The 17788-nt window shown below is 41.9% G+C and overlaps 1 protein-coding gene across 16 annotated transcripts in view; it reads left to right on the top strand.

Moving 5' to 3' along the window:
- Nucleotides 1–17788, top strand: part of mycbp2 (MYC binding protein 2) — a 51285-nt gene that overhangs the window by 32050 nt on the left and 1447 nt on the right. For 6 of the 16 annotated variants that reach the window (XM_025063838.1, XM_025063833.1, XM_025063836.1 and 3 more), the window contains 34 exons: nt 213–329; nt 933–1073; nt 3700–3924; nt 4593–4725; nt 4876–5001; nt 5550–5765; nt 6577–6681; nt 7270–8907; nt 8987–9156; nt 9582–9829; nt 9906–10073; nt 10660–10817; nt 10902–11101; nt 11301–11450; nt 11539–11699; nt 11918–12074; nt 12186–12410; nt 12499–12564; nt 12668–12907; nt 12995–13084; nt 13173–13253; nt 13334–13600; nt 14158–14441; nt 14548–14644; nt 15222–15341; nt 15429–15530; nt 15616–15744; nt 15825–15957; nt 16069–16172; nt 16423–16611; nt 16699–16806; nt 16954–17163; nt 17250–17357; nt 17601–17766. In XM_025063838.1, coding sequence (XP_024919606.1) covers nt 213–329; nt 933–1073; nt 3700–3924; nt 4593–4725; nt 4876–5001; nt 5550–5765; nt 6577–6681; nt 7270–8907; nt 8987–9156; nt 9582–9829; nt 9906–10073; nt 10660–10817; nt 10902–11101; nt 11301–11450; nt 11539–11699; nt 11918–12074; nt 12186–12410; nt 12499–12564; nt 12668–12907; nt 12995–13084; nt 13173–13253; nt 13334–13600; nt 14158–14441; nt 14548–14644; nt 15222–15341; nt 15429–15530; nt 15616–15744; nt 15825–15957; nt 16069–16172; nt 16423–16611; nt 16699–16806; nt 16954–17163; nt 17250–17357; nt 17601–17766 — 6832 coding nt within the window. The remainder of the gene's footprint in view (nt 1–212; nt 330–932; nt 1074–3699; nt 3925–4592; nt 4726–4875; nt 5002–5549; nt 5766–6576; nt 6682–7269; nt 8908–8986; nt 9157–9581; nt 9830–9905; nt 10074–10659; nt 10818–10901; nt 11102–11300; nt 11451–11538; nt 11700–11917; nt 12075–12185; nt 12411–12498; nt 12565–12667; nt 12908–12994; nt 13085–13172; nt 13254–13333; nt 13601–14157; nt 14442–14547; nt 14645–15221; nt 15342–15428; nt 15531–15615; nt 15745–15824; nt 15958–16068; nt 16173–16422; nt 16612–16698; nt 16807–16953; nt 17164–17249; nt 17358–17600; nt 17767–17788) is intronic. The other 10 variants (XM_025063839.1, XM_025063837.1, XM_025063841.1 and 7 more) reach the window with 7 other exon arrangements.

The raw sequence follows: 17788 nt of genomic DNA, 5'->3' as shown, positions 1-17788 counted from the left end.
TAAACTGACTCCTGCTCCTTACCCTAATGCTTCTGAAAGCTTCTTGTCTTTTTGCTGTATATTTGCAGAATCATATGTGATTGTGTGGATAAAGGCATGCAAAATCTCTATATCAACCTCTTCTTCCCTTTCCTGCTCCACTTCTTGTCTTCAGTGATTTTCCTTTCCTCTGGCGCTCACAGTCTCCATCTCCTTTCTGCTTTTCTTTTAAGGTCCGCAAATTTGTGTCCAAGGACAGCGCAGGCCTACGTGTGCGTAGTCACCCCTCGCTGCAGAGTGAACAGATAGGCATAGTGCATGTCAATGGCACCATCACTTTCATTGACGAGGTAATTGATTTTTAGATCAGGTAGCCTTTAGGTGAGATGAGCGGGAGCACTATCCACTTTGATTCTATTTCAGTATTTGTTTTCTTCTTGAAATCAATAAGACAAGAATCACATAGAATATTGAAGTCTCATATTTGTCTTTGTAGATTGGTAATGTGTGTAATTAGTCCCAAAATATGTGTGTAATGAAATTTCTTCTGCCAGTTATAATTACAGCTTTCTTTTCAAAGCTTGTTCATGTGTTTCTGTCACTTTATGTTGCCTCATACTTTAAAAACATTCTGAGGCTGCAGAAAATGTATCCAGTAGATGAACTAAATTAACATTCAGTTAGTATTCAGTAAGTATAATTCAAAATCAATTTTTAGAGGAAAACCAAATTTAAACTAGTCAGTGATTTAACAAGACGTAAGCTTAACATGTATGTAGTGAAAACTTCTAAATAATCTTGAGTGCGGTCTAGTTCAAAGTTGACTCTCCTGCAGCCTTTGAAATGTACAATGAATGTGCGAGCAACTGTGAGTGACGTGCGTGCCACCCTTCATGCTCCTACAGTAACAGGACGGTGTGGCTGTACTGTGTTTGTTGCTTGTTTTCCTGTAGATCCACAATGATGATGGTGTGTGGCTCAGGCTCAATGATGAAACAGTTAAGAAGTATGTTCCCAGCATGAATGGGTACACTGAAGCCTGGTGCCTCTCTTTTAACCAGCACCTGGGCAGGAGCCTCCTGGTCCCTGCTGACGTAAGTAAAAGATGGCAGTCTGCTGACTCAGTACAAAGACAGGAGAGGCTTCTGTTGAGTTTATTTTGGGGAAAATGTCAGAGAAATGTCAAAGGCCAGTTGTTGTGGCTGCCTGTTCTCATGCATGGGACAGTCAGCAGGATGAAAGCTTTTACTAACACATGGTACAGAGGCTTCATGCATGGATTCATTCACTTTGAAGGCAGTGAAACTTTTAATTGTAAATATTTGACTAAATTTGGAGCTGTCAGTTTTTAGCCAGATTTCAAATGCCTGTTTAAACTTGGCAAATAATTCCAAATATGAGCCATTGAACAACTACAATTGCATAGTGTTTGAACGCATTTTTAAAACACATTTTGGAAGTTAGTCATTGACTATTTATACTGTTCAGACAAACCGCAGTGATCAGCATTGGCTTTGGACAATCTCAATAAAAAAATCTAGGTTAATTTGCGATAAAGTTTAGCATTAAGTTATGTGTTAAATTGATAAAAAAATGGTTTACAGGCCCAGACCTAGTAAAATTAAAAAACTTATAAACATGTAACCTTAATACAAACATGTTGTTTCCCAGGTACTTAGTTCTTAGAATAAATGACATGTCTCAGAACTCATTAATGTCAAGATTTCCTTTTCTATTTAACTGCCAGATGGAATTTATGAGCATGTTAGGCTACTAGACCCTTAATTGTCTTTTAAAGATTACTTACAGAAAATTAATTCAAACTGATTTTGGTTAAAAGTGACAGTGCTGATGTACAGAAATGCATTGACTTGTTCTGTAAGGCAGGAACCTTTAGATGCGAAAGAATGTTGTGGCAACATTTGGTGAAACATACCAGTTAGCACTGTGCACTCTGTCTTTGCAGCCTAACAGTCACACTTCACGAACACTTGCACACTGTGGCATGTGATAACAAGGGGTCCCTCTCACATTTACTTCATGCCATAAAAACCGCCTAAAAAAAACTACAGTACAGCTAACTCAAATCAGCATGACGGTGTCAGATCAAGAATCTGTCAAAAGTCACACAGTGGTGGTATCTGGGTGGTTTTCTGTCATGAAGCAATCACATGTCTGCAGAAAAGAATAATGTAATCCTAATTTCTTCCTGTACTGCTCTTAAATCTCACCTCTGTGATGGGATGCTTTGCCTTTATTAACCTTCCATATCAGGGCTCTGTCTGAACAGCATGACACATCACATCATCCAAGCAGGGAATTTTTTTGGAAGTTTTTTTTTTACTTTGCTATGGATTTGGTCTTGGATTTGGAAATATCAACCTTCTGGATTTAAAGTAAAACTTTATTTGTTTAGCTTTTTTTAATTAGCCGCCGAGCTTGTTCTTCTTTCCTATTATTTCTCCAAACTCAGCAGCTTACGTGACACCAGTCAGACTCCTGGTAATATCAGAAGAGCCAGCCCAAACTGACTTCATTTTCTTCCAAAAAAATACACAAGCAACTCCATCCTGTCTCCTTTCTTTCGGGTCGTCTACTGTTTCTTGACTGTCTTACAATCTGTTGCTCAGACTGTCTTTAATGCTAGCCAAGGAGTCAGGAATATCGGCTTTTTGTCCTGGACTCCCCTAACTGTATTCCCACCACAGGTGAGTTAAATGACAGAGGGATACAGAGCCTTGTTTGCCCCCACAGCTCATCATCATATGTCCTTGTCCCCTGAATCCCCCATGGTATTTCTTATGTTAATGAGTAAAGAACTTAATTCTCAGCTGCATGGAGGAGTTTAGAGTAATGACACAGAACGTCAGTCAGTGGGTTCTACTTTTCTGTACGAAACTCATGATGCATGCATGCATGGAAGATACAGATGTCCACTTCCTTGCATGATATTGTGCTTGAAAAGCTTGTCAAACAAAATTGTCTGTCACAGCATGTCTACGATTAGACCGTAGTAAATGAGCAGTCTGTGTAATTTGATTAGGTTGCCTGTGTTGTGGTCGATGTGAAGATGAGGGTTTTAGATATCACTTTGATGTGTCATCTCATTTTAAAGGAACATCCAAAAAATGACTACAGCTGTTTCCATTGCTGTTCTTTTACTCATCTTTCCAGCTGGTGGCTTCAGTAAAGGCTGTACAGTCTTTTTCAGATTAGACTCTCTGGTTTTCTGGTCTTCTGTTAAATATAAGTCTGTTAATTATGCTACTACTTTTTCCAAAAAAAAGATTAGACCTCCAAAGATATTGCTTATTGGTTATCCACAAATGTCGTATGTAGTCCTATTACATTGCCCTTTTTTGTTTTACTTTTTTTTACTTTTTTGTTTTACTTTTTTGTTTTTCTTCACTTTTGAGACATACCTTTGTTGTAATAATCTAGGGTCAGGGTCAGTCTTTTTAGCTTGCATGCATAATAACAAAAACACACTACATTCAGTGTTAGTTTAATGGGAATCTGACATTGACTTTATAGCACTGTGTACTGAATTGTGCTAAAACAAAGCTTTTTAATCATATGAAGCAAAACTCGACAATGACCCTCACAGTGTTAAGTTATAAGTTTTAAGGTGCCAATTAATTATTCCTAATTGGCCAATATAATACTATAATAAATCAATTCTAATTCTGTACTTCTAACTCTTGGTCTTACTTTTTGCAGGAGGTCAGGGCCCAGTCGGAGGAGAACCTAAAGGAGGTGAGCAGCTGCCCTTCCCACGAAGCCCCCATACGGGTGCAGAGCAGGGCAGGGCAGGGCGGCGGCCCGGGGCTTTATAAGGTAGTGAAGACCGGCCCCTCTGGTCACAACATCAGAAGCTGCCCAAACCTTAGGGGTATCCCCATTGGAATGTTAGTACTTGGCAACAAGGTCAAGGCCATAGGCGAGGTATGCACTCACCCCTGAACAACACAGTGTGTTTTTGTGGCAGGATTTGAATTAAAATACTAGAGCTATTACACTGATTGGCCCTGGACTTCCCTGTGTGTCCTGAATTAATTTGGGTGCATTCTTGGAATCTTCTGGGTGTGGGCATGTCATCCCCCCTCGTTGGGATCTAACTTCTATGGCTGCAGCATTGTTGTGTGCTTCCTGATTCACTAATTCTAGTCTGTCCATGAATTCATTGCAGTTTCAGGGTGACACATTCGGCTGCCTCAAGACTTCTGTGGGAAAATCTGATCACAAAATGCTGGAGCCTCTCTTTGCCTTGACTGTATCTTCCGTGTACTCAGTTCTGTCTTTATACAATAAATATATATATATATATGTACAAATTGTCTTTATCCTAACAATGAGTAGAGCATCCCTTTTGGATTTGTGTGGTCATGCTGTGGTGTGTCATGCTGTTCACTACTAGAGCCTGAACTGAATGTCCTGTTTTGGCCAAGCTTGCACGTACTACTAATGTAATACTTTTTTTGAATATAAATGAATTCATTTTTGACTTCCTTTTATCTACTGCGAGTTGTTTGGAAAATGCCTATCAGTAGTCAGCAGCTAAATATTTGACATGCGCATATGGTCTTGGATAAAGAGTGTTGTTTTTGCATCAGGTGGTCAACTCAGAGGGGACGTGGGTCCAGCTGGATAAGAACAGTGTTGTGGAATTCTGTGAGAGTGATGAAGGAGAGGCCTGGTCGTTGTCCAAAGACCGCGGAGGGAACCAGTACCTTCGGCATGAGGAGGGTAAGTCAAAGTGAAGCTACCTTTATAAAGGTGTGGGTTGTAGCTACAGTTTCATAACAGATGGAATACAATCAAAACTGATGACAAGACTGTAAACTTAGATAATTTACTTATTTCAAAAAGTTAACCCTGTTTTATTTCCTCAAACAGAACAAGCTCTGACTGAACATGGAGCGCAGACTCCACCGCCAAGCCCCTTCTCTGTGCAGGCCTTCAACAGAGCTGCAACTTCAAACGGAGCTCAGGGCTTTGACTATGGCATCTCTAACAACAAAGGTCAGGATCAGCTGAAGTGGGTTTTAGAAGACAGCACTTCAAAAAGTTCTCAGCCATGTTTTACTGATACCAAGATGATAGCCATCTTGTTATGAGTCATTCCCTGCCTTTTTGAACAGACCTTTCGGTGCAAAGGTTTAAAACAATCAATGTCATTGTTGACTGTTCTGTCATCTTTTTATTTATGCTCGTATTTTTTTTGTTTTACATCTTTTGTTGTGTCTGCTGCTGTTATTCATGCACAACACCTGCAGTGTCATACCTTTTTGAGTAGTATTGCATTCACTCATCATACTATAAACATAGAAAATATTCACTGAATTAACTACTTTTTGCTAAACAGTCTTTGGTGCTTTTGGCAGCGATTTTAAATAGAAAAATCGATTTTCTTCTCATTTTAATTTTCTGTCTGCACTCAGGAAAATCTCTGTTTTTGACCTTTTAATCACAGGAGTCAGCTGCCAGTGGTAGTTTCTTCCCGTTCCAACCTCCAATCAGTTTTAAAGCTGTGGTTTTTCCCCCCTCTTCCTTTTGTCTCGTGTTTGCAGGTGACCGGTTGAGTGCCATACTGAATTCCATTCAGTCTGGGCCCTTCCTCTCAGCAACTCCCTCTTCCTCCATGTTTGACCAAGCTACCCAACCTCCTACCTCCTCCTCTGCCTCCTCTTCTTCCTCTTCCTCCTCTTCCTCTTCCCTTGTCCACAGCCCATTTGTGTTTGGACAGTCCCCCTCCCAACACTCCCAAGCACAGCCACAGGGTCCGAGTAAGTGTGTCCTGCCTTAACACAGGGCTTGTTGTTTAACAAACATAAGTATTAGACCAAACTCCTCGCTGCACACAACATTGTCAGCTTTTTTCTGGTATATCAGGCTGAGTTGTTTAGTTTTTCTGCTTGCTTTCTCATGTGGTCTGCTTCTCCTCTTATTCCTCGTCTTAATCACTGCTTTAACTGTGGTTTCTCATCTTGATTTTACACTTATTTTATTTTCTGCCTCAACCACCCCAGGAAATTTTTTTTATATATATTTTTTAATAAATACCATACTGATGCATGTTTCACGTGCAGAACAAAAGATTGCCCCTCACAACCAAAAACTTCTACTGCCAACCAGTTTCCATGCCCAACTCAATTTCTGAAGGAGGTGCTGTAGGAAAAAGGCTCATCAATAGTCTGCTTTTTACTGTTTACCAAAGGAAAAAGTATAATAACTCAGAATATACAAAACAGTCAATCATTAGGTATGAGCTTTGTAACTTCAAAAAGTTGGACTATGTCTATGTACAAGAGCTGTAATTTCACAGTTCATTTTTCTCTCAGGGTAAAACGCAACAATAAGAAGTGACTGTAGACAGTACTTTTATTTGGCTCTTCTCTGGTTTTCTATTTCCATGTCCCTCATCTTTTTTGCTAATCTTTTTATTTATGGTTTCAAACTTTGAACTTTGCCTGTTTCATTGCCTTGACTTGACCCCATTGCCTCTGTATGCTTTATTTTTTCCTGTCTCTCTCTGTCTGTGGTGGCCTGGCATTCCATGGCTCATTTGTTTACCTGCTGCACTGTTTTCCGCTGTAGATGATTCAACTCGCAGCCCCGCTTCTCATGAGCGTTTGCACAAAAGCAGTTTGTCCATGGCGGGGCATGGTACTGCTCTCTCATCTCTCACTCACAAGCAAAAGGGTGGGTAATCACTGCATGCATGCTTCACTCAGAAGAAACAGAGGGTGGGTAGGAACTATGGATTGAAACATAGTTATTGGTAAATGTGTTAAATTGTAGTTTAAAATGGGTGTAGGTGAAGTTTAACTTCACTGATTGACTTCCAGACAGTTTTAGAAATAGCTGCAGTAACAGGACTGACTGCCTTTATGTAGTTGAGACTCGGACCCTGATCCCAAATTATTAAAAGAGTTTCCGGAATTGAGGTGAAATAATTCACTCATCATCTCTTTCAAGGTCAAAATAGTTCTCATTCAAATCGAAGTTTATTTGAGTCAAGACAGTTACTTCAACGGTGATCTTTGTGTTTCTTTGTGATTCTTAACATCTTTTTTATCTGATTATCTATCTTTCTGCCTTTCATTTCATGCTATCTTTTTAACATTGGAGTTTTTCAGTTTGTTGTCAAATGTTTCATTTTTTGTTCACGACACAAAGATTGTATATAGGAATTGGGCACAGCTCATCAGCATTAAGTGAAGCTTATTTAAAAGGCCAGATTTTCTCTGCTGGTTTTGTTTGTGGTGTGACAAAATCTTTAACCTTTAGGTGAACGAGGTGCCCTGATCTCTGCTGCGCGTTCCATGTCTCCAGCCTCTAAACACCGTCAAGAGAATCGCTCACCAAAACAGGAGAGCCGTGGAGGCCGCTCATTGGAGCAGAGCAGGAGTAAAAATGGCGAAGGTGGACTCTCAGCCAGTGAGGCGCTCATCCTACGGTCAGACACGGCCAAACTGAGGTCTGACTCCCACAGCCGCTCTCACTCGCCCAATCACAACACGCTGCAGGCTCTGAAGGCAGATGGTAGAACGCCAGGACATCGAGCAGAGTCTCCAAACCCTGGTTCTCGCTCCTCTTCTCCCAAACAAAAAGGAGTAACGTCTTCAGGCAGGTCAAGTCCCTCTAACACTTCCACACAGCACTCCTCTCCAACCCACCACGACAAGAATCTCCCACCTAAAGTTAGTCCATCCTCCAAAGCCCGACTAGACCCTCCAAGAGAAAGATCTAAATCTGATTCTTACACTCTGGATCCAGACACGCTGCGAAAAAAGAAGATTCCCCTCACAGAGCCACTGAGAGGCCGATCTACATCTCCAAAACCCAAACTTTCTCCTAAAGATCCAAACAAAGGTGTAATCAACAATACAGAGAACCGTGTTCCCTCTCCACATGTAACCCAGGAAAACCTGCACAGTGAGGTGGTGGAAGTTTGCACCTCCAGTACTCTCCTGTCCAACGAGGAAGGGAATGAGGAAAACACAGAGGTCAGTAACTCAGAGGAAGGTTCTTGCAAGGTGCACTTCAGCATCGGCAAAGCTCCCGTCAAAGAAGAGCTGGAGAGTCGCTCTTCCCCTAAGGTCAGCCGCAAAACCTCCAGTCGACACATGCGTCCAAAGAAGGACAAATCTGGACCACTGTTTAAAGGAGAGGGTACGTCAAAGACCACAGAGCCCGTCAAACAGGCCATGTCGCCCTCTGTGGCCGAGTGTGCGCGAGCAGTCTTTGCCGCCTTCCTCTGGCATGAAGGTATTGTCCACGATGCCATGGCTTGCTCCTCCTTCCTGAAGTTTAACCCTGATTTGACCAAGGAGCATGCCCCCATCCGCAGCTCACTGGGAGGACAAGGTGCAGAAGAGAAGGAAAGCAAACTGAAGAACCGCCACTCTTTGGAGATCTCATCTGCTCTTAACATGTTTAACATTGCACCACATGGTCCAGATATCTCCAAAATGGGCAGCATCAACAAAAACAAGGTGCTGTCCATGCTGAAGGAACCGCCCTTGCCAGAAAAGTGTGAAGATGGAAAAGGGGAGTCCATCTCCTATGAGATGACGTCTCATCCCACTATGAGAGTAAAGTCCATCTTACCATTAACACTACAGCATCTGGTGGCCTTCTGGGAGGACATATCCATGGCCACTATCAAGGCAGCAACTCAGAACATGATCTTCCCCAGTCCTGGCTCCAGTGCCATCTTAAAAAAGAAGGAACACGAGAAGGACAGTAAAAAGGCAAAGAAGGAGAAGAAGAAGAGAGAAAAGGCTGAGGTGCGTCCAAGAGGAAATCTGTTTGGAGAGATGGCACAGTTAGCCATGGGTGGTCCAGAGAAAGACACTATCTGTGAGTTGTGTGGAGAATCTCACCCTTACCCAGTCACCTACCACATGAGACAAGCTCATCCAGGTAAAGGTCCTAGAAGTCTGTGATACATGTAGGCATCAACACTGAATTGTTTTTTCACTCTTTGATGTGTCGTTGTCAGGATGTGGACGATATGCTGGAGGTCAGGGCTACAACAGTATCGGTCACTTCTGTGGTGGTTGGGCTGGAAACTGTGGAGACGGAGGAATAGGAGGTAGTACCTGGTACCTAGTCTGTGACCGCTGTCGGGAAAAATATCTCAGAGAGAAGCAGAGCGCTGCCAGGGAAAAGGTACCAATGTTAATGTCACATGAACTGTTCCTCACTGTAACTGGTTTCACTTTAGTAAAGTTGTTTACTTTTACTTACCGTTAGGCAAATAGTTCAGGTAATATGACAAATTTGGGCAATTTTTGACATCATCCTCTTACTTTTTCAACTTTCATTTACTTTCATTTAGTTAAATTGATACTTGTATTTAATAACACCTACTGCACATTATAGATTAAATACACACTTATTATAATTACTAAATAACGTTTTACATGTATGTCATGTAATTGCAGTTTTTAGTACTACGGGGTAAAAATATGTAATTGCAGTTTTTAGTACTACGGGGGAGCTCTTGGGTATTTTTGCGTATTCCAATCTGGATCCTTTTATAAAAGTTTGGACAGCCATACGTAAACATATTCCATTGTGTGTGTTCCTTGCAGGTAAAGCAGTCAAGGAAGAAACCTCTGCAAGTGAAGACCCCAAGGGCTCTGCCCACCATGGAGGCCCACCAGGTGATCAGAGCCAACGCTCTTTTCCTACTGTCCCTCAGCAGTGCCGCTGAGCCCAGCATGTTATGCCACCACCCTCCTCGACCTCCACATTCACAGCTGCTCCCCAGCCTAAAGGAGGGTGTGTCAGATGAGCTTCCCAACAAAATGGGCTGCCTGTATCTGCAAACACTAGCTCGGTAACTATCTTTAAAAACATGAAACATTTCATCTAAACGTTACAACTGTGAGTCACCTGTTTTCCTCCCCGTACAGACAACACACAGAGAACTTTGGTGGCTACCAGGACGATAACCTCTTCCAAGATGAGATGAGATATCTGCGTTCCACGTCTGTTCCTGCTCCCTACATTTCTGTCACCCCTGATGCCTGCCCCAATGTCTTTGAGGAACCAGAGAGCAACATGAAGTCAATGCCCCCCAGGTGAAATTCATTCACAGAACAACCTTTTGTGAAATAAAAAAAGACAAGGTTGTAACCAAAATGTTCACAGATAATAACAGTAGGTATAACATGTTCCCCTTTTAAGATGTGAAAACACAATAGCACAGAGAACTGGGCTTGCATAATAATAGTCCAAAATGGCCCAATGCCAACAAAAGAAAGTAATACTTTATGCTAAAAAAATGCGTCAAACAAAATGAATGATGAAGTTAAAGCATTAAAGTTTGCCAAAAATATAGCATTTTGGCAGGAAGACCAAATTTATGTAATGGTAGCTAAAGTTTGGTCCAAAAACAGCTAACGATTGACAAACAATAGGTCAAAACAAAAGAAGCCAACATATATATATATTTTTTAAATCTCTAATGTCCACCCCTGAATAGGTTGCTGTGTAATAAAGCAGAAATAGAGTATGGTTAGCCATGATGATCCTGTATAAGCTGTGCATATTTTTTATTGTTTCCGCCCAAATATAAGCAATGAACGTGTTCCAGTATCTTTATTGATATTTTGAGTTCTTGGTTTAACCTTGTTCCTCTGTGTTTCTTTGTTGTCTCTCTATTAGTCTTGAGACCAGTCCAATCACAGACAGTGACACAGCCAAGCGTACGGTATTTCAGAGGTCGTACTCCGTCGTTGCCTCAGAGTACGACAAACAACACTCACCCTCTCCAGCCCGCGTTAAAGCTGTTCCCAGGCGCAGGGTTCACAGTGGGGATGCAGGTAAGAGAGAATATTGACTGGTCCTGAGGCTGAACTGTGAACTTTTGATGTAGGTTAGTGACTGACTGACTGTCTGTTATTCAGAGGTGGGCTCTTCCCTGCTGAGACATCCTTCTCCAGAGCTTTCTCGCCTGATCTCAGCCCATGGCTCCCTCAGTAAAGGAGAAAGGAACTTCCAGTGGCCCGTTTTGGCTTTTGTTATCCAGCACCACGACCTGGAGGGTCTGGAGGTGGCCATGAAGCATGCTCTGAGGAAGTCCGCCTGCAGAGTTTTTGCCATGGAGGTAAAGCAATATATGTCTCTGTTGCAATTTAATTACAGTTTATCACACAGAAGTGGCTTTTGTGTTAAGGGATATTAGTAGTGGGATGGATTTTATGAATGAATTAGCTGCTTTTAATGGAAGGCATAAAAATTTAATTGGACTCTAGTTGAGTCTCAGTGTAATCATCAAAACTAACTGGTGTGATTTACTCTGCCAGGCGTTCAACTGGCTGCTGTGCAACGTGATCCAGACAACCTCACTGCACGACATCCTCTGGCACTTTGTAGCATCTCTCACCCCTTCCCCCTTTGAACCAGAGGATGAAGAAGATGAAGAAAACAAGGGCAACAAGGAAAATGTGGAACAGGTGATTTAAATATGGTGAAAAATGTAACAGATCTATTTGACTTTGTTGTTTGAGCTTTTATCGTGAAAATCTGTCCTGTTTCCTGCAGGAAAGAGACCTTGGGGTTTGTGAACACCCCCTGTCAGATATTGTTATTGCTGGAGAAGCAGCTCATCCTCTTCCTCACACTTTCCACCGTCTCCTTCAGACCATCTCTGACCTTATGATGTCACTTCCTAGTGGCAGCTCACTTCAGCAGATGGCACTTAGGTAATATTTCAGTCTAGTACAACTGAACAGCAACTTAACTAATTATTCATGAATAATAGAGATAAATCAACAGTCCTGAATATGACAAAACGTTATTTTTTTTATGCATTAGAATTTGTTAAAAATTAGATTCTGAGTAATTTCACAAAATAAACAACGTGATTCTGACAACCACTGTATAACAACTATGTAATAAGGGTTTGTTATTTTTTCTGTAGGTGTTGGAGCCTCAAATTTAAACAGTCAGACCATCAGTTCCTTCATCAGAGCAATGTTTTCCATCACATCAACAACATTTTGTCCAAGTCAGATGATGGAGACAGTGAGGAGAGCTTCAACATTAGTGTACAGTCTGGTTATGAAGCAATAAGTCAGGTGAGAAAACAAACACATATGTACCTAATTGGGGACCACGTTTTATGTCTTTGTGTAAACCAATCATTACAATCCTAACAACTTGTTGTGTTTTTTTATGTGTGACTGCAGGATCTCTGCCTGGTGACCTGCCTGAAAGACCTGACCAGTGTAGTGGACATTAAAACTTCCAGTCGTCCAGCAATGATTGGCAGTCTGACTGATGGCTCCACAGAGACTTTCTGGGAGTCTGGGGACGAGGACAAGAACAAAACCAAGAGTATTACCATCAGCTGTGTGAAGGGCATCAACTCCTGCAATGTGTCAGTGCATGTGGACAACTCCAGAGACATAGGAGTAAGGAGATGTTTGGAATGCTCCGGAAGCTTATGGACATAATTACAGTGATACTAGTTTTATGTTACATTCTGTTCTCTTTCTCCAGAACAAAGTCACATCAGTGACATTCCTTTGTGGAAAAGCAATAGAAGACCTCTGCAGAATCAAACAGGTCTGTACCCCGGCAACTTAAGACAAATTGAGTTGAAAACACTGTAAATGAAGTAGAGAAACATCGAAACTTGATTGAAACTTGATGATTGATTTCATCCTAGGTTGACCTTGACTCTCGTCACATGGGCTGGGTGACAAGTGAACTCCCTGGTGGAGACCATCATGTGATAAAGGTGGAACTCAAGGGTCCAGAAAACACCCTTCGGGTGCGTCAGGTGAAGGTGCTGGGCTGGAAGGAAGGCGAGAGCATCAAGATTCCTGGACAGATCTCGGCCAGCATGGCTCAACAGAAGAACTGTGAGGCCGAGACCCTGAGAGTTTTCAGACTCATCACATCACAGGTGATTTATTACTGTTCACATCATCTTTTTTTGATGATTTGTGTTTCCTGGAAAAAAATCTGTTAAATGCTGTTGTTTAATATTCAGGTATTTGGAAAATTGATCTGTGGCGATGCGGAGCCAACTCCAGAGCAGGAGGAGAAGAATCTGCTTTCATCACCAGAAGGAGAAGACAAGGTCTGGGCCCGTACTCTACACCTGACATGGATTTCTATATTGTCTTTCCAATTTAAACCTAATATTTCTATTTGTTGTCTTTGAAAAGGCTCCCTCTGATGCAGACCTGAAAGAGCACATGGTGGGAATCATTTTTAGCAGAAGCAAACTCACCAATCTGCAGAAACAGGTAAATGTTCAGCTCCTCTTACCATCAAACCACACAAGTTGTTTTCATGCCAGCTCTTCTAACCAAGATGCGTCCTCCAGGTTTGTGCCCACATCGTGCAGGCCATCCGTATGGAGGCCACACGGGTGAGGGAGGAGTGGGAGCACGCCATCTCCAGCAAGGAGAATGCCAACTCTCAGCCCAGCGATGACGATGCCTCCTCTGATGCCTACTGCTTCGAGCTCCTGTCCATGGTCCTGGCTCTGAGTGGCTCTAATGTGGGCCGACAGTACCTCGCTCAGCAGCTCACGCTCCTGCAGGATCTGTTTTCCCTGCTACACACGGCTTCTCCACGTGTCCAAAGACAGGTAGTTATATTTATATTAGTTATATTGCCTCTCAACAAATTGTTAATCTCTGTTTCTCATTAATTTATCATCTGTTGCCATGTGTCTTGTCACTTTAAGGACACCTGCTGTTCAAAATTGGAACAACATAAAATGTTCCTATGCTAACGCTGAAGAAAATGTTGTTCTTAATGTAAAAAAAAAATCAAACTGTGGTCTGAAAGCCTACATTTATGCTCTGATTTACATAAGTAAACAATAGAACGCAGCTCCTTAAAATAGGCTTGTAGACAGATGAGAAATATTAAACATGATATATGAAAAAGATAATCCAGTGAATAGCAAAGGTTATCCACAATGACAGTCACAACATGTAATGTTATGGACATGTTAAAATAAATAACTCTTGAAACAGGGCCCAAATGTGTCCTCTTTCTGTCCTGTTCTGTTATCAGGATAGTTACACAAAATACAAGGTATTACTTATGGGGGATTAGTGTTTTTGTGTGTGTGTGTGTTTTTTTAAATTGCTTAAAATGTTCTTCGACAATTTAAACAATAGACTTGCGTTTTCTCAGGTGACGTCTTTACTGAGACGTGTCCTTCCCGAAGTCACACCTGTGCGACTTGCCAGCATCATTGGTGTTAAGGCTCTGCCCCCGGCTGACATCAGTGACATCATCCACTCTACTGAAAAGGGTGACTGGAACAAACTTGGCATCTTGGACATGTTCCTGGGCTGCATTGCCAAAGCCCTCACTGTGCAGCTGAAAGCCAAAGGAACCACAATCTCGGGAACCGCTGGTATGGCTGCTGGTAAAGGAGTCACCACCGTGACTCTGCCCATGATCTTTAACTCTAGGTGAGTTTAACTTAAAGTCAACGAGAGTTAAACTTAACGCAAGTCAATGTAAATATACTTAGTATAAGTTTTTAGGACTTATCGTTGTAATTCTTGTTGTGATTAGTTACATCCGCAGAGGAGAGAGTCACTGGTGGATGAAAGGCTCCACCCCTCCTCAGATCGCAGAGATCATCATAAAGCTGGTGAAAGACATGGCTTTTGTAAGTTTCTCTTGTTCTTTGTATCATTGACTGTATAATAGTAGATAAATAGGTATACTTTATTTATACTTTTACTGATCCCTGGGAAATTACAGAGTAGTAGTAGTGGACGTAGCAGAGTAGTAGTGTTTCTGTTCAAGTCTTTGAATAAAAGGTAAGTCAAGTCCAAGTTAGGTCTCCAAGGGTTTCAGTTTTAGTCTAAATCACTGAAGAAGAATGCTGAGACAGTGGAGATCAAGACTTCCCCTAGTGTCTATATGTTAAATCTGATTCCTAGATCTTAAAAAAACTTTGAGTAGAATGTATGCATTAGGGTTTGTATCCTCAGTATCTCAATTCAGGCCTGGGTCTTAAATACTGCAACACGGCATAAAGAATATCTGTACTGGCTCCAAAGTACCGTACAGTACAACACCAGGGTTCATCTAAGTGTCCCTTTAATTTACGACTCCTTGAGTTCAAATTGTGAAGTGATGTTAAATTAAAATCTGTAGCTCTCCTCAGAGATCAGTGTATTTACCTGTCTAGTACTGTATGTACAACCAGTATTTCTAAAAGAGCTTTCTTCTACCCTTAGGGCCACCTTTCAGACGCCTGGTCCAGAGTCACTAAAAATGCAATAGCTGAGACCATTATTGCTTTGACTAAAATGGAGGAGGAGCATCGATCACCTGTCCGCTGCATCGCCACCACAAGGGTAAAGTTTTGAATAAAATGTAATTTATTTACTGTACATTTCAGAAAACAGAAGAACAGGTATTCATATCATATACTGTTTTTATAGCTCTGGTTGGCCTTAGCATCGCTCTGTGTGCTGGACCAGGACCATGTGGACAGACTGTCCTCTGGTCGGTGGATGGGAAAAGATGGTCAGCAGAAGCAGATGGTGAGATCAGTATAAACAAACCAAATTTAAAACTTAAGAATAATAAATAAAAAAAGCACTCATCGTTGTATGCCTCCATCCTCAGCCCATGTGTGACAACCATGACGATGGGGAGACAGCAGCCATCATACTGTGTAACTTGTGTGGAAACCTCTGCACTGACTGTGACCGGTTCCTGCACCTGCACAGAAGGACCCGCTCCCACCAGAGACAGGTTAGTTAAAGTACTGTGGATCTGAGAAAGATCCATTTCATGGGGTTTTTTGGTACTAATTTTAACACTGATGCTTTCAGGTGTTTAAGGAGGAAGAGGAGGCCATCAAGGTGGATCTCCATGAAGGCTGTGGGAGAACCAAGCTCTTCTGGCTCATGGCTTTGGCAGACTCAAAGACTATGAAGGCAATGGTTGAGTTCAGAGAACACACAGGTAATTGCAGAGGTTGCAGAGATTTGTTTCTCTTTGTGGCTGTAGAATTACCTCCAGAACTTCATTCTATTTCTGTTTACCTAATTTAAAGAGTTTGGATGACTTTTGTAGGTAAACCAGCCTCCAGTAGTTCAGATGCCTGCAGGTTCTGTGGAACAAGAAATGGAACAGAGCTGTCTGCTGTGGGCAGTGTGTGTTCAGACCCAGACTGTCAGGTATGTCACACCCACCGCAGGCATAACTGACTAAAAGTGAATAATATTGAAAAATATTTTAATAATTTAGTTGATCATCAAATGTAGCTGATAAAATTCAGTCATTATCTGAATCTATGTAGCTTTGCCTGTGTGATTGTTTGTGACTGTTCTGTCAGAGAAGCTGAATGTGTACCTACTGATAAAATCATAGAAATTAATAAAGAAATCTAGGCCTGCCACTAAGACTCTTTCCTTCCTTCTCTGTTAGGAATATGCCAAACTGGCATGCAGTAAGACCCACCCTTGTGGACACCCCTGCGGAGGAGTAAAGAATGAGGATTCGTGTCTACCATGTCTTCACGGCTGTGACAAGAGCAGCGGCTGTCTGAAACAGGATGCAGATGACATGTGTATGATCTGCTTTACGGAAGCTCTCTCTGCTGCGCCTGCTGTTCAGGTTGGTCAAACTACAACTGTCTATCCACCTAGTAGCTGCTCCTGGATTAACATACGTCCTTTTTCTGATTCTTTGTTTTGTCCACAGCTGGATTGCACTCACGTGTTTCACCTTCAGTGCACTCGTCGTGTTCTTGAAAACCGTTGGCTAGGGCCCAGGATCACATTCGGCTTCATGTTGTGTCCAATTTGTAAGGTGAGATGTCATAAGACATGATCCGTCAAGAGACAAATTAAAATTGCACCACATCCTAACCTCTTTCTTCTTCCCTTTCTTATTTAATTGCTTTACTGATTACCTTGAATAAACTGCCCCTCATGCTGTTGGGTAATTTCCCCACAGAACAAAATCAATCACTCTGTGATCAAGGACCTTTTGGATCCTATCAAAGAACTGTATGAGGATGTAAGGAGAAAGGCTCTGATGAGGCTTGAGTACGAGGGTCTACATAAGAGCGAGGCCATAACTACACCAGGAGCCCGATTCCACAACGATCCTGCAGGCTTCGCCATGAATAGATATGCATACTATGTCTGCTACAAGTGCAAGAAGGTACCACATTACCTGAAAAGGCAAAACCTTTAAATCTAAATGTTGTTGAAGTGGCAGAAAATTCACAGTGTCATTGCCCAAACCAGGCCTACTTTGGTGGAGAGGCTCGCTGCGATGCAGAGGCAGGACAGGGAGATGATTACGACCCAAGGGAGCTCATCTGTGGAGCATGTTCAGATGTCTCCAGAGCACAGGTGAGAATGTGCTTAGGGTATTTAGCGGTGACACTTCAGATATTGATATTTAATAACCTTTAAAGTGAAAGCAAAAGTGTCACACCTGGGTATGTTGTTTGATTCATGAAAATCACTGCTGTATTTTTTTAAATAAAATGTAATTTGGGTGTATTTAGATTGCATAGTGAATACATTTAAGAAGTCTTTATTAATTGTTTTGCCAATCAATGGTAATCTGTGGTTTGTTTTCCCCATCACCAGATGTGCTCTAAGCATGGAACAGATTTCCTGGAGTATAAATGCCGGTACTGCTGCTCGGTGGCTGTATTCTTCTGCTTTGGCACCACGCACTTTTGCAATGCCTGCCATGATGACTTCCAGAGGATGACCAGTGTCCCTAAGGAGGAACTGCCCCATTGTCCTGCAGGTATTAGACTTGATGACTAACA

This window comes from Cynoglossus semilaevis, chromosome 16, assembly GCF_000523025.1.
Source record: "Cynoglossus semilaevis isolate Cse_v1.0 chromosome 16, Cse_v1.0, whole genome shotgun sequence".
Taxonomy (NCBI): domain Eukaryota; kingdom Metazoa; phylum Chordata; class Actinopteri; order Pleuronectiformes; family Cynoglossidae; genus Cynoglossus; species Cynoglossus semilaevis.
Note: the sequence above shows the minus strand (reverse complement) of the source record. Positions and strands in the feature narration are given on the sequence as shown.